Below are 22,827 nucleotides of genomic sequence, written 5' to 3'. Positions count from 1 at the left end.
ATCATTCATGCACGGCTGCCCAAGTAGAATGACTTATAGGTGCTAGATGTCCAGTGAATGTGAAGGAACATACAATGGGTTGTCAGACACATACCACACTGATTGTCTGTCTGTCTGTCTCGTGATGATGACACAGGGTGTACAGCAGGACAGAGGGGATGGTATTTGCACGATGCTTGTTTGTGCAGAGATGATAACAGCATGTGTGCATTTTCTGTTCTTAGTTACTTGGCAGCGCCGAGGCCAGCAGCATCTGAACAGAAGCTGATTTTAATCTAAGCTTCTCTGAAGACCTTGTGCTTTTCTGTGCTCGCACACATGTTCATACACACTCACTCATAAACCCTCTGCATACATATTCACATCTTAAATAATAATTTCTCAGGGCCACACGTCTCTGCATGTTTGTTTATCTGGCTTTGTGGACTGCTGATGTGTTTATTTTGTGGCCCCAAACCTAATTTGGTTTTTCCAACCCTTTATCTTCTTGCAGGTAATTGGAGTCTGTGGGGAGATCAGCAAAGTAAGTTTCTTTCATGTGCTTCTGCTAATGACTAATGAGTAATTCTGTATTTATTGTCCATGTCTCACTTAATGCAATGATCACCTTGTGTAGTTTTCCTCAGAGACCATTAGCTGCCATGAAAATATACTTTTACTCTGCACATCCTCTCAGAACTTCCTTTGAGCTCGTATCCACATTCTCCTGATGGATTTAAGTCGAGCTGGCAGAATCAAATTCAGCAAAGTTATATATAATCTCTGTGGTGTTTGACGGAGAGTCACATTCATTTTTCTTTATCTTTATATTATATGCTGCCAAATTTCAACCAGGTCTGCATGTATGTTTGCATGGACCCTAATATTCCACCAGTAATCTCAATAGTAGCCCATTAAAAATATAAATGCCTATTAAAACCATCTAAATGGAAAGCGCTGGCCCAATTTATCCTGATCATAACGAAGTTTCAAATGGGTTGAGTGGGAGGGTTTAAAGCTTTGGTAATCAGTTTAATAGGAACTGCACAAGTATGCCACATATGGAATTAACACTGGATGAATATGCAGCTGGTGAGTGGGGCAACACAAAACATGCTGAAACAGCTGTTTCTACACAACTCCCTCTGATGATTTTGAGAAGCATTCATAAAGAAGCCTAATGTAGCCGGTAGCAGTAGTCTGCCTAAGAGATGTTTAGGGAACACTGGTAATTGTAGCACCTACCAGGAGTCTGAATATGAGGTGTTTAGGGTTCGTGTTAATAGTTCAGTTAGAATCTCTGATCAGCGATGAAAGGAAACTAAAAATGAGTTTAAATGGAATTGTATTACTACAACATCCATTATTATGGAGAAGACAGAAAACAATGTAATACTACTACTACTACTACTACTAATAATAATAATAATAACTTTATTTATATAAGTAACTATAAGATCACATAAAAGCAGGTCTGTATAAGTGAGTTTTAAGAAGTGATTTAAAAGATGTCACTGATTCTGCCAGCCGTATCTCCTCAGGCAGATCGTTCCAAAGCTGAGGGGCCCTAATGGCAAAGGCATGGTCTCCTTTAGATTTAAGCCTCAGGTCAGCAGGTTTGCAGAATGGATTTGATTTTGCATATGGGTCTTATGTGAATGTAACAGGACTGGACAACTTTTGTGATGTGTTGTTCAAACGTAAGACCAGTCAAAGATTACTCCTAAATTTCTTGCTGAGGCTGTGATGTTTGAGGACAGTGGACCAGGGGAACTTTGAATGTGATTGATTTGCAGTGTTGGGTAGTTGAACAGCACAATTTCTGATTTTGACTCATTAAGCTGTAAAAAAAACTTTGGGCCATCCAACATTTAATGTCTGTGAGACAGTTAAAACCAGCAGCTAGGCTATATCTGTGTGTCGTCTGCATAGCAATGGAAAGAAAGGTTATGGTGTTGAATGATATGAGTAGGATTCAGATAGAAAATAAAAGTGGACCTAAAATAGAACCTTGCGTTACACCACAGGTAATATGAGAGGTGGAGGATGTGTTAACACACATGGTGACTGCAAAGGTTCTGTCTAAAAGATAGGAATAAAACCAACTAAGTGCAGTGCCCTTGACACCAACCCAGGTCTTGCATGTTATGTGCATTAAAAACCTTGAATTGAATTAGTCAAAAAAGAATCCTATTAAGTATGTAAAAACAATACAGACAGAGAATTGGATTGAAAGTTCCAAAAATAACAGGAAAACCCATCTCTGGTGTAATATTGACAGAAAATAATCCGCTCAAAATTAATCTAAATGACTATGCATTGAATGTAATATGAAATATGCATAAAATATGACACTTCAGGGGGGTTCAGGGGTTGCCATTTTCCTCAGTTATAGAAAAGGCATCCCCTCAGGAAAAAGGTTGGAACGACTGGGTTAAAACATGAAAAATATCTTATTTATTTAGTATAGAAACAAAATTGGACTTCTTCTTGTCTCTCATCACTTTGTCCCATCCCCCGCTGTGTTTGTGTGAACAGACGAGGATCCAGACAGTGCTGTGGACGACAGGGACAGCGACTATCGCAGCGAGACCAGTAACAGCATCCCGCCTCCCTACTATACCACCTCCCAGCCCAATGCTTCCATGCACCAATATCCCATGAGGCACCAGCAATACAGACACTCATACAGCGACGACATCCATGAGCTGGACTACGACCACAGAGCCATGAGGTAACAAGCACCCTAAAGCCACTGCATTGCCACCACTGACACTGAGTTGTGTCCTTTTTATGAGATTACCATGGTGGGTTGTCAGAATGTGTCAGCAACAGAAAGAAAGGCTTTGTTTTGAGACAGAAAAACACTAAAAGAACAAAACTGTTTAATGTTGAAGTTGTTATCACACTCCCCCATCTTTAGCAAATATTCCTATTTGGAGTCTAGCATTAAGCTCCGAGAAAGCTCAGCCCCTGCAGCCTTGTTTTGTTTCACTGCATTGTACATGGTAACATGCTGTCCCACTGTGCTCTCCTCCTCTAGAGAATAACCCTGGCCTCAGTGTATACAAGCACGCTGGGGCGCACAGTTCTTGTATACAGGTCATGTATGAAGTGGGCCTTTGTGGTTATCGTTTCTGTGTGCATGTGTGAATGTGTGTGTGTGTGTGTGTGTGTGTGTGTGTGCCTGCATCGTGTGCATGTTGCGTGTGTGAGCATCAGAAACCCCATGTGATCTCTTCTACATCGACTTGTGCAGAAAATAAATGAATTTCTGGACACTTTTTTTTTCAAAGGCGGCAGTTGATTGAATGTCATGTATTGCTCAGAAAAGCTGGAACAGAAATGACATCTACATTTTGTTAGATTTAGATCTTAAAGTGTTCAACCTTAGTGAGAGGTATTTGTGCAGAAACGTAAAGGATAAGTTCACAATTTCATAAGTGTGTCTTTAAACAAAAGTCAGATGTTTATATGAACATTTGAAGCAGATTTTGCTTGCTGTGGTCATTTCTCCTGTTCATAAAGGCCATTAATGCCAGGTACACACAACATGAGAATCAGGCGGATTTTGCCTGATGACCCTCCTGGCTGCGCAGATTTTAAATAGCAAATATTAAACATCTTCAACAGTTACGATCCAATATCTTGTTGTGAGGGGGAAACCCAGGGATCGCTTGCAATCACAGATCTTGGAGATTTCCTCCTGCCCGCTGTCAGCCATGTTTGTTTATTCTAAAGCATTGCTGCCCAAAGTGGTGCCCTGGGGCCAAAATTGGCCCGCCATGAGGTTTAGCTTTCTCTGCCAGATGTTTCTGTTTATGCTGTTTAATTTTATAAGATAAACATGTTCTTTAAATACATAGGATCCCTAATTATGATTTTTTTCATAAAATAAGCACAACTGACACTTTGCATAGAAAGTCAGCTTGCTGTGAGTGTGGTAAGAAAAAAAATGGAGAAGCAGAGGAAGTGGTACACAGAAAAAAGGCATTTCAATTAAGGAAAACTTGGGATCTTAGTTCCATTTTTCATCTTAGAAAGACAATAGGATAAGTGTTTTCTTCTGGCCCATGGCTCACCATAAATTTTCAAGTTTTTTTTTTTTTTAAAGACTATTTTTTGGCATTTTAGCCTTTATTAGAAAGGACAGATCAGCAGCTTGAAAGGTGGAGAGAGGGGGAGTGACATGCAGCAAAAGGGCCACTTGTGGGTGTTGAACCTGAGGCCACTGTGTCAAGGACACTGCCTTCACTTATGGGGCACCTGCTTTATTCACTCAGCCACCATCCCTTATGCTCCTGTTTTGACCCTCCAGATGAAAAAGATTTGGCTCCGTTGTTATGAAATCGCATTAGATCCCAAGAGATTTAGAAGAGATCTGTGAGAGTTTTAGTTTTTAGAGTCACGAATCTGAATTCTGAGTGTGTGTGTGTAATGAGCTGTTTTGGCCAAATTGTTGCTCTCCATACATTAAAAGACCAAAACTGTTTCATTTGTCATTACAATCTATTACTTCGGTGTCTTTCAAATTTTCAACATTGGTTGAGTTTTGAAAAAACTTTTAGTGTGGGCAGTCTTGAGAGATCCTGCATGTCACGCTTTTAGTACAAAATTCCCTTTTTGTGTCAGAAGGACAAAAGGAGCGCACTTTAAACTGCAACTGAAAAACTTTTTCAGGTGCACGACTCAAAAAGCAATGTACGAAAAAACTGACCGTCAGCACACATTAATGACCTCTTTAAACGCTTTTAATTCTGTGCCTGTGACAGCAACACCACAAATGCATTTCAACCATCAGTCTTCATCAGTGTCGTCAAAAAAAAATCAGCATTGAAAAGACAACAAACAGAAGATATACTGACTTGATTTGAATAACTCATACTGCTGAAGTCTTACATTAACTTCAGATGAACTTTGAAATTAATTTTTGCATAGAACTGTGGGTTTTTTTCCCCTCCATCGCTTACATTGTGAACAAATTTAAAAGGGATATTTTAATGGCCAATACGTACAGAAGGATTGATTACAGCAAGCAAAACCTGCCTCAGTGTTCAAATAACACCTGACTTTGAAAACTTTGGAGCTATCCTGTGAGCGGGCAGTGCAGAGGCTCAGTTTGGTTTGAGCTTTCTTTGAAAGATTTGCGCTGAGCTCTACTGACGCTCCTCTCCCACCTCTCCCCTCCTCCCCACCTCCCTCCCCACTCCTCTTACCAGACGCTATGATAGTTTAGACTCGGCCACCAACGGGCGCAGCGATATCGACTCAGGCTCAGGATCGAGCCGGCGCACCAGCCGTCAGTATTCTCTAGACAGTAGGCATTCACTGTCCGATAGGTGGGTCTCTGTACCTCCTCTCCAACTCCTCCTCCTCTTCCTTCTCCTGCTCCGGCCTGTGACTCCGTCTCGCTGTGACGTCAGTGGTGGACTTGTCCCGTCCTCCTCGCTCGCTGTGCTTGCATGCATGTGCTCTTATCCTATCTCTGTATATGTATATGCTATATAGAAAACTTCTGGTCCTGCATCTATATTTACTGTGTTCCTGGTGAAGAATCACAAATGATGTGTCATGCTCATCTTCACCATTGTTGAACTCTTATAAGTTCTGCGCAGTTTTGTGTTTATGTGTGTTAGTGGGTGATTGACAAGGTGTGTGTATTTGAGTGTTGCTTCGAGACAGCGAGGTTAATTGTTGGTTGGAGTTTATGTAAGAGCCTGTGTGTGTGTGTGTGTGTGCGCGCGCGCGCGCGCGCGAGTGGCAGCCTGTTATTACAGCCTCATCCTGTGACTTTAAGAAGAGCCCTGTCTTATTCTGCGTGTCCCGTACTTGTTAATTATACACATTTAATTCCCACTTGTAAGACAGCAGAAGGCCAAATAATCGGGCCCTAACAGAGAGGTCGAGACAAATAACGTTCATTTTCATCTTTCATTTTCATTTTTATTCATCCTTTGCTAAGAAAGAAGGGCGACATGTATTTAGACCCAAACATTATGCAGGCGTTTGTCACTGTCCACATCGATCTTTTTGTTGGCTGAGAGATTGTGAGAAAGGTTATGAAAAGAAAAGAACAAGGGTGTCGTGATTGAGAGTTTGTGTGTCCATTCATCCATATTTGTGTATTCCCTCTGGCTCCCTCTGCTCCTGCATTATTGAACCAACCTGACTGTAATCAATGGAGATGAAACGATAGAGTGTGTGTGTGTGTGTGTGTGTGTAAGAAATTGTTTGTGCATGTGACTCAAATCTCTTGCTGACTCATGGTCTGTCTGAGTGTCTAATAGCCTCATTCATCATCGTGAATACATACTATTCACTTATTTATCTGCAAAAAGAGTTTTGTTCTGCCAGGCTAATAAATTACCCTCAACCTTTGCAGGTTCACTGAATATGTCTGTTTGTATTTTTAGATTAATGAAAAATGTGCTTATGTTTTTGCTAATTGTGTGCTTTTGTATGGTGCGTCTTTATGTATAACTTGTGTGTGAACTAGTGTGCATAATAACCTTGCCCATAACTAAAAAAAGATGATTCCCCTTGCAGTTACATATATGCATCAATAGTCTAAACCCGCTTGCTCTGAGTTTTCTTATTGGCTGGTTTTAAGTCATCTGTTCCTTCCTGGCCCCAACACAAGTTCCTTAAGTGTCACTGTGACAGCCAAACTCCTCATTATGCAAGTGTGGGAACTCCCCTAGTTTACCTTTCAACCTGTGTGTTTATGTAACAGGTGTCTATTTCTCCCCCTCCCCTCAGTCCCACAGACAGTCGTTACGCCTCATCAGGCGAGTTGAGTCGAGGCAGCTCTCAGCTCAGCGAGGAGTTTGTCGCTGAGGACGGCGAGAGCCTGCGAGGTTCGGAATTCTATGATGAAAACGACTCCTACCACTCCTGCCACTCCTCCGTCAGCTACGGTAAAGAGGACTCCCCAGGCTGGGATGGCGAGGACCCCCAAGGCGTCTACAGCGACGAGGGGGGCTACCTCAAAGATGGAGGGGAAGAGGGGGCGCTGTACGCCGAAGAGGAGGGCGACATGTACGGGGAGGATGGAGAGTACAACTATGAGGATGAGGAGGAGATGCCTTTCGAGGAAGATGAAGATATGTATCCGCTTGATGGCACACTCAGTGAAGACCAGGAGCCGCCCTACACCCCCACGCCCACAAGCACTGCCCCCACCCTGATGCCGCCATCTGATGGTCTGTCCTCCACCAGGCCACCTCTGGAGAAGCAGCCCTCGCTGCATCAGCAGCGGCCGGCCAATGATCAGCTCCAGCCCCCGAGCACAGCTCCTGGTCTGCCACCAGTCACACAGGACGACACATTGTCCCCATTCAGTGCAGAATCCACAAAGCCTCCATTTGCTCCCACCCAGCCAGCTCTGTCAACCATCACGACCACGACCACCACCACCCCCACCCCCACAACCACATCGCAGGTTCCAGCTCCAGATACAAAGCCCCTGGAGCCTGAACCTGAACCGATGGCGCCGCTGGAAGAACCTCAACCCCCTGAGCAGCCTCCGGCGGCAGAGAGCGTCCCTCCAGCTCCTGCAGAGAAAACAGAGGAGCCACCTGTTCCAAGGTGAGCACATTTCATACACTGTCAGCTTCACGGAGGAAACAGAGAAACAAGCTTTCACACACTGTCAACACAAAACACTCCATTACAAAGCCATTCATCTGGCATTTCATCAAGTAAAAATAAGCACATACGTTTATTTTATTTATAAAGTATACCATAGTTCCCATTGTCATGAAATTCCAGGAAAGGTTATAAATAAGGATGTCCAAATCTGATCTCAAACATCAGATTTGGGTCCAATCAATGCAAGACTTTGGACATGACTGATCTATCTAATAGAGCCATTATTAGCAAGTCTATAACATTTTTCCTTCTACAATTGTTCTTTTAGTTTCCCAAAGAGGGAAATCATGGAACCTGGTCCTGCCAGAGCCAAAGCCAACTGGCTTCGACTTTTCAGCCGAGTACGACTACAGCTGCAAGAGGTACAGCCTGCGTGTGTGTTTCCTAGTGGGTTCATAAGAGTGGGTTATATGTCTTCTGTTGCTTTTGTTATTTTGGTAATTTCATATGTTTTCTATTTGAGCTCACTGACTTGTTGCATTAGTCCCTGCATGTCTGACTGTTACTGTGTTTTTTCCCAGTTTTTGGTTATTGCTGTGTATTATCTTGTCTTGTGTTTAACTGTTTATGTTCACCCCTTGTACTGTTTTGCCATTTTATTATTTTCTTTTCAGTTTTTTGCCATCCTCGTAGCGATTTGCATGTAGTCCGTTGTGGTTACCCATGGCTGGAGTTGACGCTCAGGTGGGTGTGGCTAGAAGTTAATTCATCAATCTTATATTATGTTTTATGCATCCTTTGTGGATCTTAGATATTTATGAAAAGCTAAGCATAGGAAGCTCCTGTAAGTCTGCTAAGTGTCTTTTTCAAAGCTTGGCTTTCATACAAATCACGACTATTTCTGTTCGTCAGTGTGACGTGAGTATCAATGCCGCGTGTCATTCTTTGAACAGGCAGGCAGACAAAGAACATGTCTTTCGATAATAGAGCAGATAGAATTAGAAGAGTGATTACACGGATGGCCATCTGGCTGTAATCTACTTTTACTATGATTCTCAAACACAGAGAAGCTACTGCTGATGTCAATAATCACTGCACTCACTCAGAAACACACAACTCAGCTTTACTGCTCTCCTCATCTCTCCCTTTTTCTTTCTATCTCCCTCGTGTCCCACTGTTGTATTATTCATTTGTGAGTTCTGGGAACACTTGCGCTCATTGTGGCTACAGCTACCAACATGTGAAACTCAACATGAAATAGTGCTTTTTGCCAAGGAACACCACATAGTATCTCTTGATTTTGTTCTCAGTATATAAAATCACTATGTACACTACTATAGTCTGCTATGCTTCCTTTTTGTTCCAGCCACAGCTCTAATGGCACCCTGCTTGCCTCTCTTCTTCATTTCATCTCTCTCTTTCTCCCTCAGGCCCGAGGAGAAAGTGTTGGCATCGCCTCTCTGCTTTTATCAGCAGGGTAAGTAACCATGACCGTGTTACTACTACAGTCATTGAAAAGCTATAATTTACCAACCAAAAGGCAAGCCCACTGCCTTAATCAGGGTTTCTGCAGATCCCTTAAAAGCCTTAAAAGACATTGAATCATCAATCTAAAAAAAATAAGGCTTTAATTTACATTAAAATGTCTTAAATCAGTTTTTCAAAAGTCTTTAAAATGCTTAGACACTGGAGGTGGGATTTTTACAAATCTTCTTTTTTGTTGACATTGTGATGCAAAAGCTCAAAATAATGTGAAACTTAAAAAAAAAAAAATACCGATTTCCTTTTGCATAATATCACCAAAGTGCCATGTTTTATTTTTTATAATATATATTTGAAAAATAAAATAAATTTCCCACTAACCTTAAATCATTCAATTCAAAACTTTATTAAAGACTCAAAGAGAGGTCCGTAGGTAGGACATACAAATAAAAAAAATAAAATAAAACATATATATCCGTATATTATATCTATTATTCATCCTGGTACTTTTTTTGAGTCACGTGACACCCCTGACCAAGATGGCCGCCTACAACGAACGTTGCCTCAAATCTCCCACTTTCCCTCTTGGCAGTTGGAGTAAACATTTTATGTTTGCTTCATATCAGATGTTAGTCGAGGCTTTAACGCGCTCCGACCGTTGATGTATTACAGTGAAGTCGGTTCCGACACCGAATTCGACCACAAAACTGGAAAAAGTCCGCATCAAGCTCCAAAACGAGACTCGCGAAACACACCGCTAACAGTGCTAGCATGGCTAGCGGCAACAAGCTAGCTAACGCCGAGGACACTCCGGTTAGCGGGGACTCCCGTGGCAATGAACGTCCCGACAGACCTGCAGGCCTCTGGAGAAAGCTATGCGTGAAATGTCCCAGGTTAGCAATACGATACGGGATCTACAAGCGGATGTTTCAGCGGCGAAAACCTAGCAGGGCGAAATGGAGACGGATGTTGTTAACATCTGCGACAAGCTCGAAAAAGCGGATGCGCGAATTATGGATTGGGAGGTGGAGAAAGCACGGCCTGATAAAAGATGTTAAAAAGAGAGCCCGGCAGTGTGAGGAGCTCCACAGATCGGTGCAGGACATTGCAAACAGAGACAGGCTTCTCGATGTCCGCCTGGTTAATGTGAAAGACGAATACGTTTGGATAATACGGGCTTAGTATTTCTTCCGCAGGTATGTCTTATAGCCCAAGTCCATTATTAATGGTTATTGATGGCCATATGATTGCCTACTTGTTTGTTTGTTTTTTCATTCTTTTTTTTTTATAATTCTTTGTGCCGATTAGCATAAACAACTGAAGCTCGGACTTTTATGATGAACACTGGGAATTATGCAGTCTCATGAACTGAGTTAATGGGCGCAAAAACGGACGAATTAAAGGGACCACACTTCCCCTCTGTTTCCCCGCCCATTTTTGACTTACAGATGGCAAAATAAAAACAAACAATAAAGTGGAAACAGAAGAAAAACTCAAGTCTCAGTAGTAATATGTCCTAAATACTGCAGAGCAGTAACATAAACGGACAGTAGTGATAAGGGAGTGTCTATAATGGGCACAGTGGGGTTATGGGGAGAGAGCAGAGTGGTGTCCGTCTCAGAGTTAACGTGTTACTGTTTGCCTTTTTATTTGTGTTTTTTTCTGAAAAGTTTGGTTAAGTTTTAGTTTGGTGTTCTGCAAAGACTTGAGTTCCAAAACATCATATAAGTATTGTGTTTCGTATTGGCAGCACAGGATTTTATTTATTTATTTATTTTTTCTTGGAGGAGCCCTGTGTCTTCATAGAAAGCAGACTTTTGAAAAAAGTCTACTAAAGAGTAAGAATGGCTATAAGTATGAGAATAATTACTTGGTAATTGAATGGTTTGTTAAACCCTGTTAAGAGAAAGAAGTTTTTATGTTACCTTAAATCTCAAAATGCAGATGTAGCATTTCCCACGGAAGTGCATTTGATAAATAAGGAAGCTGTCAAACTTAATAGGAAACTGGGTAGGGCATGTGTTTTCAGCTGTTTTACTAGTCAGGAATGTGGAGTTTCTGTTTTAATCTACAAGAAGCTTAATTTCATATCTTTGAACCAGCATAAGGATGACAAAGGGAGACTCATGTGTGAAAGCTAAAATCAATGGAGGCAAGGTACATCTGTGCAATATATATGTGCCAAATATAGAAGATCCAAATTTCTTTCACAAAACAAATAAACTTTTAGGTGATATTAGTGATGGACAAGTAGTATTAGGGCTAGATTTTAATCAGTTCCAAGATGGCATATTAGACAGATCAACCTAGGACGGACAGGCAATACACCAGACAGTGGAGGATCTGGGCCTGGTGGATATGTAGAGGCTGAATAACCCCAAAGAAAGAGTTTATTATTTTCTCCCATAAACATAAATCTTATTCTAGAATCAATTATTTTCTAGTCTCTAAAGCTGTGATCAACCTCTGCATCAACTGAAAAAATTGGGGTGATTGCATTGACTGACCATACGACTGTCATGCTTGACATATTAGTGGGGGAGGAGTCAGTTAAGAGTAGCAGATGGAGATGTAATACCTCTTTATTCCAAGACCCAGCCTTTAAAGAGATGCTAGATGATGATATCAGGTCCTTCTTCCAGATAAACATTGGGTCTGAAAAAATCAGCACGGATTTTCTCATTTTTTGAGCTGTCTAGATGCACAAAGCAGAGGAATCCTCTTTAGTTAGCGATAAGATATTTAAATCTTTTGAAGAACTGAGTTCACAGTTCAACCCAAACAATAATTCAGATTTCTGGAGATATTTACAAAGAAGGAGTAGTTTGGGGAATGTAGTTAACCAGTTGCCTGGGGAGGATAATATGCTACAGCAATACTTTAAATTACCTAAAAATAATCATTCAGCCTCCACCTTTTATAAGATAACTGCTAATGCAATATATGAAAACTGCGAGAACCTCAGACTTATCTGTTAGAGGGCTTTAAATCTAAGCATTGATAAGGACTCTTGGGCAGGCTGGTTTACAAGAGAAGCGGGGGGAAAATGTATACACTATAAGATACTTCATCAATATTATTTTACACCTTTTTGTCTTCATTTTTGTCTTTTATAAAAGGACTGAACATGTTATAGAAGCCACATACTATACTGAACTTATGTGCTTTTTGCAGATACATTTTATGTCATTGTTACATTATGTGCATTTCTTTCTCAGTGAATTACGACTGTAACATACAATGAAGGGAGTGGGCTTTTGTTTCTTTTACTTTGGCTGTCTCAGAGGGACTTTGTTTTCCCTCTTTTCTATTTGTGTCAACGTTGTTGCAATGGAAAAACTTCAATAAAAAAACTTAAATTAAAAAAGAATATATTGGCTTCTGTAAAACTGGTCTTAAATTTCATTCAAAGTGGCATAAAGAAGTCTTAAGAAGTCCTAGATCCCACCTCCCAAGGGCCCAAGGGACCTTAATAATGTCTATGTGTAATTATTGTCTTATTTATTCATCAGGTCCAGGTTCTAGTTAACTACAAAAATTAGCTGAATCCTGCACATCTGTGAATGTTTTCTTTCTAGGATGGGCGGTGCTCTGTATAGCATTGACAGCATGCCAGACCTCAGGAAGAGGAAAGCTATGCCTCTCGTCCGAGATCTGGTGAGTTTCTGCACTAATCTCTTTATATTCCCCTGACTAAGAGTCTCACATCTCCCCAGTCCATCTATCACTCCGCTCAGCAGCGGAAACCCTCATCCACCAATCCTCCCGTTATTTTGTCTGATTCTCTGCTGTTCTTTCTCATCTTATTCTCTTTACCTCATTGTTCTTATTCATTTCTCGCTATTTTTTACTTCCCTTCCTCACAGTCTTTTAGCCCACTGCACTACATTCACTCTGCAAACAGCCTGTTTATTTCGCTCCAGTTACAGCCTGAAAGAGCGAGCTGCAGTATTTAGAGGCCACTGGCAAATCCAGAGGTTTCCTCTGACTGACACTGATGATTACTAGATGCTGTCATATAACAGACCCTTCATCACCCCACGCTGCCATCATCCTCATGCCTTTCTGACACTGCCTTATGGATAAGACAGTGAGAAATTGAATCCTTTGAGAGAGCGCTGTAACTCATAAAATTCATACAAATCACTCACTCAGTTCAATCATATACGAAACAATATGAAACGATACGATACGATATACTTTATCGTCACCGCAGGAAAATTTGTCTCAGATGCTGTGCCCATGAATGTCTTCACAGTCACAATAAAACAATAAAACAAACTACATATGAACAAAACAGCACCAAATCACAACAATAAATTGCACATAGTTCAGATTGCACATACAAAATATTGCACATAATACCTATTGCACACTTCATCGTTAAAACATCGTGGAACTATTGCACAATCTCTGCAGCCTTTAGCAGCATTGTTTAAAAGCTTTATAGAGGTAGGAACAAATGAGTTTTTAAAACAGCTGAGTTCGAAGGGGGAACTCTTCGTACTATTTCACTACCTGAACAGCATTATCAGTTTATTACTTTAGCCAAAATGACAAGAGGCTCTGATTTTTCTAGCATAGATGTAAGAAATAAATAAATTCAGAATAATACGTTTGAGATCATGTTCAAGATATTGAGAAAGACAAATATAAGAAATCTTAATGAAATAGTTTTACATTTTGGTGTTTCCTTTGGATGCTTTCTTACTGAGAGTTAGAGGAGATGATTGACTGATAAAGCAGCCACATGTGGAAACAAGGGAAGCAGCTGCCACTCTATCTTGTCTTCCAAACCAACTTGTCATTTTTATACTTTGGTTCAGCAGCAGAGCAAGATGTAATTATTCAGAGCTCAGCCCAAACCTTGGGGAGTCTGGGGACATGCTCCCACTGGGAGTTTTTTTCCCTCTTTACGGCAGCTATGTGCAATATTTATAAAGCCGTTTGAGATAATAGAATTCATAAAAATATGTAAAATATTTGGGAAAAATATTACAGTTAACAAGGGGGAAAAATCATCCCGTAGAGACCCGTCTTCCTCATTCCAAAAACATAGTGCAACAAATGTTGAAGATGACTAATTTTCACCGCTGCAACTTAAAAAGAGGCAAAGATTGTTTGATGTTACTATTTTTAAGTTACATAACTGAGTGGAATTTGGCAGATATCTTATACCCTGAACCTTTAAGTACAGCACTTGAGCAAATGTACTTAGTTACAATCCACCACTGAAACACCTGCTCTGGAGAGGAGGCAAGTTGAACCAAAGGCAGCCTGGAAATAGGTCAGCTCCCCTAATAGTTGCCACGAACGCTCAGTCTGTCATTTTCCCAAACACACCAGATCCAGGCGTTACCACACACACGTAATTAGCTGTCTTTATTAATAAAGCTTGCTGTCACAAAGCGTCTGAGCACTGGCAGACATTCACAGGCAGGTGCACTGGTGTTTCTCATTTTCTCTCTGTCTCTTGCTTTCATGCACGCACATTCTCAACTTATCAATGTGAAAGGTAATTGATCGGACAGGGTGGGGTCCGGCTTAATGAGCAGTGATGGCAAGCTCTGTCTGCAGCTGTGACTTCATAACCCTTAAAGGTCCAGTGTCTAGGATTTAGAGGCATCTAGCGGTAAGCTTGCAGATTGTTGAAAACATAAAGAGAACGTGAATGGCCCTAATTTATCCTTAGGGACTTTTTAGCACATTTTACACGCTCTTCATTCGTCATTTTTTGATAACTTTGGCAGTTTTCATGCATATTGAATACATTTCTGGGTGTCATTCTGGGCTTTTGCCATCTTTTACCATATTTGGCATATGGATAAAAACATAGTCGCAATATGACAAAAACCTGCTATTTAAAGGGTTAAAAAAAAAGAAAAATCATGAATATTTGATATTTATGATTAGGACTGATGTTAAAGAATAAACTCAATGAAATCAGAAAATCATATTCTAATATTTTTTATAGCCTTATTTTGTGTGCAGAGCAGCTTGTCTGTTTGGCATGTCGGCGATGGACTGCTCATTCTAGGACAACAAAAACACAATTGTTCTGTCTTCTGGTGATTATAAGCTAATGAAAACATATTTATGATAATTATAGATCGTTTCTGCCAGTGACTGCCCTGAAATCCTACACACAGGACCTTTAAAGTCTCCACATAGATTCACTGTTTGATTCTCTCCTCATGCGTTTATTGTGGATGCCCCTTCTTGTTTAATCACAATTACAATAAATGCACAGTGAATCCTTTCTCAGCTTTCTTCAGTTTTCTATGAAAATCCCCCTTTTTCCTGCCTTCTAATATTAAATGTCTCCTTTGTTCCTCCCACCTTCCCTGCATTGCCACAGGCTATGGTGAGTACAGCCAACACCATTTGCTTTCAAAAACACTTAGGTTGTAAAGGTATACTAGTTTCCACATCTCACCAGCAAATTGATCGATCTTATGAGAGGAAGCACTTTAAATTCTGCAGCTGTCGCCTCAAGTTTGCTCGCACTATTCAGGGGAGCGTTGCCAGACAGACAGTAATAAGACTGACTCACAGACTGCACTGAGATTGGTCTTGATAAAAGAAATAAGATATTGAGGTGGGAGAGAAACTGACCCCTCCTTTCTCCTGTCACTCAGTCCTTGGTTCAGAACTCCAGGAAGGCAGGCATCACCTCGGCCCTGACGTCCAGCACGCTGCATAACGAAGAACTGGTCAGTGCTCATTTATAGTGTTAATTTAAAATATCCTACATCACGCCTACTCTGCTGACCTTGCACTTATTTCTATTGTGCCCTTGTAGAAGAGTCACGTCTACAAGAAGACCCTCCAGGCCCTAATTTATCCCATCTCCTGCACCACCCCACACAATTTTGAGGTGTGGACAGCCACCACGCCCACCTACTGCTACGAGTGTGAGGGACTGCTGTGGGGTATCGCTCGCCAGGGAATGCGCTGTACCGAATGTGGAGTCAAATGCCACGAGAAGTGCCAAGATCTACTCAATGCTGACTGTCTGCAAAGTAAGTGAATTATCTCCCCTCCTTTTGCATTAAAAAGAGTCTGGCTTAAAATTATGATGGTGTGGTTTAAAGCATGCAACACACAACTTAATACCACTATCATTGTCACTATTTTAAAGGGCGAGTGTACCCCAAAATCAAAAATAGATATTTTTCCTCTCACCTGTAGTGCTACTTTTATCAGTCTAGATTGTTTTGGTGGGTGAGTTTCAGAGTGTTGGAGATATCAGCTGTAAATGTTCTCCTCCTCTCAAATATAATGGAACTAAATGGCACTTAGTTTGAGGTGCTCAAAGCGCCAAAAATATAAATTTGAAAAACTCAACAGTGATGGCTCAATCCAGAAGTCATGGCCCGGTTACTTGAGTAAAATCATCGACAGATCTTACAAATGGTTTTGCTGCGGTTTTTTTTTGTTTGTTTTCGTCTTTTTAGTTGACTGAGTATTTTTATTTTGTATACACGCTGTAGATGTTATACAGTTATGTTTTTTTGGTCACATTGATGTCTTATGTGTCCTGTGTTTTATCACTGCTGATTAACCAATTTCCCCACTGGTGACAAATAAAGTTATTGATTGGTTGGCCTTGCTGTAGAAACTATTTTCTTTCAACCAAACGACACCCGTGACCGAGATGTAGTTTAGTTGAAAGAAAATAGTTCCTCCATGAAACTGCTCACAACAAGGTCTATTGATTATCTTGAGTAACTGCGTCATGATTTCTGGAAAATGACATTGAGTTTTTCAAATGTTAAGCATATAGACTAGAAACCAGGGGAAACAGCTATCCAAAGGTTAAAAGAAGAAGTTTTAATTTGTTTTTTGTACAGATTAGTTTCCTTCTGACATGCGAGCATCATGTTTACAGTACAGATATGGGAGTGGTATCAATCATCTAACTCTCGGCAAGAAAGCACATAAGTATATTTCCCAACCTTTTTTTCAACTATTCCTTTAAATATGTTATTACCGCTTGGCCTAAGATTGGCTTCTCATAACCACTAATACTCTGATATATATATATATATATATATAAGAGCTGAGGCTTTGATGCCACATTGTATTCACATGGTGTTCAACAAGAAAGGATGCTAAAATATATCATAAAATATTAACAAGAGCTGAACAATCATATGCTGACTTTATGTTTTAGACTTATTGCTGTGTCAGTGCTGCTGTTTTTATTTTATTAATATTAGTAAACTATCCAGTCCATCTATTTCTTTTTATGGCTATTTGTCACTGCCAAGCACAGTGTCCCCCTCCTCCTTCTCTCACTGCTACTGTATTATTTTCCTTGTTTTCTTGAGAGGATATTAAAAGCCATTTGTCTTTTGTTGTCATCCGCCTGTCTTTTCCATCTCTCCTTTACTCAGCATTTTATAGCTCTGCAAATGTGTCCGCCTCTCATTCATGAAATACAGCCAAGATTTTCATAACCTGCACAGTCGTTTTCTTTGCTCTGTTTTGAATTTTTATATAACTCATAGACATGTATCCTTAATGCAGCTTTCTGCTCTGTTATTGTTATCGCTCATGAAGGAATGATAACTGTAAGGACAGCTTTAATAGGATACCACTTCTGTTTGCTTTTACACATCTAATCCTTTCTCAACGTAATTTTCACGCTAACCAGGAGCAGCAGAAAAAAGCTCCAAACACGGTGCAGAGGACCGAACCCAGAACATCATCATGGTTCTTAAAGACCGCATGAAGATCCGCGAGAGGAACAAACCAGAGATCTTCGAACTCATTCAGGAGGTGTTCGCCATCATCAAGGCCACCCACGTCACCCACATGAAGCAGATCAAACAGAGCGTGCTCGACGGCACCTCTAAGTGGTCGGCCAAGATCAGCATCACAGGTGAGAGCGGGATCATATTAGTACAATACAGCAGCTTTGAATGGAGCTGGCTTCCACTGTCAGCATCAAAGTCAGAGGGGACGGCACGTGTCAGGTGTTTGTGTCTATAAAAAGAGACAAGCTGACGTTTGTATGAAGAGAGCACAGGTGGCGTTTGTGGGGCATTAGAGCAGAAGGTCAGATGATTTAACAGGCGTCTGTTTGCATCCAAACACGCGCACGCGCACGCACACACACACACACACATACACACAGTAGCTGACCAGATTGGCTTTTTTTCCCCCCCTTCTTCCTAGTGTTGTGTGCCCAAGGTCTACAAGCCAAGGACAAAACTGGCTCCAGTGATCCTTATGTCACTGTCCAGGTGGGAAAGACCAAAAAGAGGACCAAGACCATCTACGGCAACCTCAACCCTGTCTGGGAGGAGACTTTTAATTTGTGAGTCAGGACCGCTTGGACACATATGTGACATTTTTCTAAGAGTTAAGGCTGCAAATAATGATTATTGCGTTGTCAGTTATTTTTTTTTTTCCAGATAATCAATTTACTCTTAAGTCAATCATATATCAGTTGAAAATGTAAATCACCATCACCAAGATTCTCAATTACTCAGTCCCTTCAGGATTTTGTAGGCTTTTTTTAGGCATTGTTTAACCTACAATGCCTAAATTTATGGTAGCTTTTCTAAAAAAAAATGTGATTCATGTTGCAAAGTTTTTTGACCGTTTTTGCAACAAAATGTATACTACACCATTGTTCCTGCTATTTGTGCAAATAAGTCTGGATGCAACAGCCTCATTTGTGGTGATTTGTCATGTCTGTGTCCACGCATTTTAGCCATTATCTGTTTTGTGGTAGAAAAGTGTTTGCCAATCGATGTGTTTCGTTTGTGCTGCATTTGGTGCAAAACAGTCAACCCCCACTTTCGTGCACAACATCAGGAAATTGCCTTTCATGATCTTTAGCAGTTATGTTTGTTGGTAAATGTGAGATGTTCTTATTGCATATGTCTGCATCTTCACACCAGAAACAAGAAAGTGAGTTTGGTGACTCATGGGATACTACAAATATTAGTCAAAAGTTGCAGTGACAAGGTTGCTCAAAATTCTTGGGGATTGATTAAATTTGTGTTAATTGATGAGATCGCTGAAGGGGCTGATCGGTGAAAGAAAACTAGCAAACTGTCACATTTAAGCAGCTGTTATAATATATTTAGGTTTGTTCATGTTTTTTTGGTTTAGAGTTGTTTTGCTTTCACTGTTGATATTTAATGAGTCATGATAGTAATCCACCTGGTCCTCTTGGCCAGCTGTCAAGGTAACTACTATATTTAATATCTTTTGCTGGCTCTGTGTGTTTTAGTGAATGTCACAACTCCTCAGACCGCATCAAGGTGCGAGTGTGGGACGAGGATGACGACATTAAGTCTCGTGTGAAGCAGAAGTTCAAGCGGGAGTCAGACGACTTCCTTGGTCAAACTATCATCGAGGTCCGCACTCTGAGCGGAGAGATGGATGTCTGGTACAATCTGGGTCAGTCGAATCACACTGTTGAATTTATTTCAACATGCAGTATTGATGCCACCACTTCCTGCTGTGTAGTTCACATTACCTTGCATTTGTATAACTGACTTAACTTCTTTGATTTAGATGTTTTCAGTTCACTAAGTGTGCTGCTGTGTGTCTTTCGCTCTTCACAGACAAGCGAACAGACAAGTCAGCTGTGTCTGGAGCTATCCGGATGCATATTAATGTGGAGATCAAAGGAGAGGAGACAGTTGCCCCCTATCACGTTCAGTACACCTGTTTGCATGAAGTAAGCTCCGTGTTTTGTGTGTTTCAAGAGGGAGAAAGTAGTACTACACATCTAGAGTTGTACAGTGACAGTTCAGGCCCAAAGTCAGAAATGCATATTTTTCTTCTTACCTGTAGTGCTAGATTATTTTGCCGTTTTTTGCCCATTGTTGTAGAGATGTCCGTCTTCTTTTGAATATAATGGAACTCGATGGCACTCAGCTTGTGGTGCCCAATGTGACCCCAAATGCAGTTGAAAAATTCAACAGCAGTGTCTCTTTCCAGAGATCATGACCTGGTTTCTCAAGATAATCCACAGACCTTGTAGTGAGCAGATTCATGCAGGAACTGTTTCCTTTCTAACAAACTACTCCAGATATATCACCACGCAGAGGGAAGTGTGGATCTACTCATGGACGAGAAACTCAAGGTCATCACAGCACGAGATGTAAACATCAAATGTGTCGTCTTTGGCTGAACTGTAACATTAGCTAGCTTAGTGGTACTAGGTCAGATGCACACTTCCTTTCTTGGCATGGGTAGTTTAATGGAAAGAAAATAGACATGAAACTGCTCAGAACAAATTCTGTGGATTATCTTGAGTAACCGGGTCATGATTTCTGGAATGTTGAATGTTTGGGTTTTTTTTTTTTTGCAGTGTTTTGAGCACCACAAGTTGAGTGAACTGTGTTTTAATTTTTTTTAAATGTTACAAGGGAGTTTTTGCTTTTTATCAATGCATTGTTACCGTTACTTGGGGTTTCTAGGACTTTTTCTACTACTGTGTTTGTCTGTGCATCTGTGAGTATCTCTGTCTAAAGTCATCCTTATGAGCCATGATGCCAAACAGGTTAAGTTTCTCGACTGATGTTCAGATCCATTCCAAACGAAACTTAAGTTAATACGCCGTGAAGTTTGCTTTGCTCTCACAACATAAAGATCACTTCCAATAGCAAAGACATCAGACACATTTCCAGTCTGGCTCTGCTTGGAGGACTCTGCTGATTGATTACAGCCCAATCACAAGCTTGTGTGAAGTCATTACTCGGCCCATTACTCAGCAGAGCTCAACCTTAACTGACAAATGACCGCTGTTATTGCTGCACATAAGTGGTCATAAACCACGCAGCCGACTTTTTACAGCAGCGTAACTCTTTATGGTTGAGTAGTGAGGCCAGCACCTTGTGTTGTTGTTTAATGGATATTTATGTTGCACAGTCATTTATAGATAAACAGATCATAGGTCTGCTTTGTTTTTGCACAATATAACAGAATCTAGGATTACAACTGAAGGATGTGCTGATAAAGCGACAGTCTCTATTTTTGATATTTATCTTTTTGTTTCCGTCCTATTCTCTATTTTCTCTCTTTCTCCTTTTTTATATATGAGTCCTTCAATTCTCCCTCTAACTTGTTTCCTATTTTCCTTTTTGTAGAACCTGTTTCACTATGTGACAGATATCCAAAACAACGGTGTAGTGAAGATCCCTGATGCAAAAGGGGATGATGCATGGAAGGTCTACTTTGAGGAGACTCCCCAGGAGATTGTAGATGAGTTTGCCATGCGCTATGGAGTGGAGTCCATCTATCAGGCCATGACGTATGTTACTGTCTGAAAGCTTGACTTCAGAATATGACTATTTAAAAAAAAAAAAAAGACATTGTGTGCATTGCTGGTAGTTTTAATGAAATGTCTCTCTGTATTCTTTCAGCCACTTTGCCTGCCTGTCATCTAAGTACATGTGCCCAGGTGTACCTGCAGTGATGAGTACCCTACTGGCTAACATCAATGCCTACTACGCTCACACCACGCAGGCGACAAACAACGTCTCTGCCTCCGACCGCTTTGCTGCTTCTAACTTTGGGGTGAGTCACTGAACAAGTATTCAGCAAACATAAATGCATGCAACAGTTATATCAACTAAATACAACAATAAGGCTTGTACAAAAACATCAAAATTTCTTGCTTTGCAAACAAAAGCCAACAATTTCTATTAGTTTTTATGTAATTTTTTTTTCAATAATAATTTCTTTTTTTGTGCCTCCATGCCAGAAAGTGTTGTCAGGTTGTCTGTCCTTACCTCTGTCCCTTTTTCATGAACACAATACCTCAAAAACACCTTGAAAGAATTTCTTCAAATTTGGCACAAACTTCCATTTACACTCAGTGGTGAATGGATTAGATTTTCGTGGTCAAAAGTCAAGGTCACTGTGATCTCATCTATCTAATTTTGGAGAATGCAATATCTTAAGAAGGCCCTGGAGGAATTTCCTTAAATCCATCACAAACGTCCACTTGGATTCAACAATGCTCTGATTATATTTTAGTGGTCAAAGGTCAAGGTCAAGGTCACCGTGACCTCATCCATCTCATTTTCATGAGCATGATGTCCAAGAAGACCTGGGGCAAGTCCTTCAAATTTGGTGCAAATATCCACTTGGACTCCTCAATTAACTGATTAACTGGTCAAATGTCAAATAACAATAACTTTGTCCGTCTCATTTTTGTGAGTGCAATATCTCAAGAAAGCCTTGAGGTAATTTCCTCAAATTTGACACAAATGTCCACTTGGATTTAACTATGAACTATAAACTGAATTGATTTTAGTGGTCAAAAGTCAAGTTCACTGTCAGCTTGCATTGGTCTCATTCTTTTGAAAGCAATATTCCCCTTTAATTAGGCACAAACGTCCACTTTGACTTTTTGATATACTGATTAGAGTTTGGTCGTCAAAGGTCAAGGTCACTTTAACCTCACCAAACATGTTTTTGTCTGTAACTCAATAACTCATACACTAGTTATGACAAAATTTCACACTATTGTCAAATGTAATACGTGACGAAGTGATGACACTTTTGGTCATTATTCAACACCATATCTCAGGAATAGAAGGGGAGACATTTAGTCAGATACTGTATCAATGACACTAATCTTCGGTGTCCACCTAAAACTGTGCTGATTGTACAGATCTTCTGTGCTCCTGGGTGGAAGATGCATATTCATAAACATTCATGTTTTAGATTATCTAGCTTCTTTGCAGAAATATTTATATTTTAAGCACTGTCAACTGCCATGGCTACATATGAGTCTGGACA

General features: G+C 40.5%; 1 protein-coding gene across 7 annotated transcripts in view; it reads left to right on the top strand.

Moving 5' to 3' along the window:
* The window catches only part of unc13a (unc-13 homolog A (C. elegans)), an 83,341-nt gene that overhangs the window by 12,444 nt on the left and 48,070 nt on the right, over window positions 1-22,827 (top strand). For 4 of the 7 annotated variants that reach the window (XM_088077872.1, XM_088077875.1, XM_088077873.1 and 1 more), the window contains exons 8-22: window positions 494-523; window positions 2,518-2,713; window positions 5,199-5,318; window positions 6,739-7,566; window positions 7,898-7,991; window positions 9,000-9,046; window positions 12,630-12,708; window positions 15,690-15,764; window positions 15,854-16,073; window positions 17,711-17,938; window positions 18,235-18,376; window positions 19,301-19,470; window positions 19,638-19,753; window positions 21,168-21,331; window positions 21,444-21,597. In XM_088077872.1, the coding sequence (XP_087933998.1) occupies window positions 494-523; window positions 2,518-2,713; window positions 5,199-5,318; window positions 6,739-7,566; window positions 7,898-7,991; window positions 9,000-9,046; window positions 12,630-12,708; window positions 15,690-15,764; window positions 15,854-16,073; window positions 17,711-17,938; window positions 18,235-18,376; window positions 19,301-19,470; window positions 19,638-19,753; window positions 21,168-21,331; window positions 21,444-21,597 (2,663 nt within the window). The remainder of the gene's footprint in view (window positions 1-493; window positions 524-2,517; window positions 2,714-5,198; window positions 5,319-6,738; window positions 7,567-7,897; window positions 7,992-8,999; window positions 9,047-12,629; window positions 12,709-15,689; window positions 15,765-15,853; window positions 16,074-17,710; window positions 17,939-18,234; window positions 18,377-19,300; window positions 19,471-19,637; window positions 19,754-21,167; window positions 21,332-21,443; window positions 21,598-22,827) is intronic. The other 3 variants (XM_088077878.1, XM_088077877.1, XM_088077876.1) reach the window with 1 other exon arrangement.

The sequence above is a fragment of the Plectropomus leopardus genome, chromosome 5, assembly GCF_026936395.1.
Source record: "Plectropomus leopardus strain MGB_pleo_1.0 chromosome 5, ASM2693639v1, whole genome shotgun sequence".
Lineage (NCBI taxonomy): Eukaryota > Metazoa > Chordata > Actinopteri > Perciformes > Serranidae > Plectropomus > Plectropomus leopardus.
The sequence above is the reverse complement of the archived record's forward strand: the minus strand, read 5'-3'. Positions and strand labels throughout refer to the sequence as shown.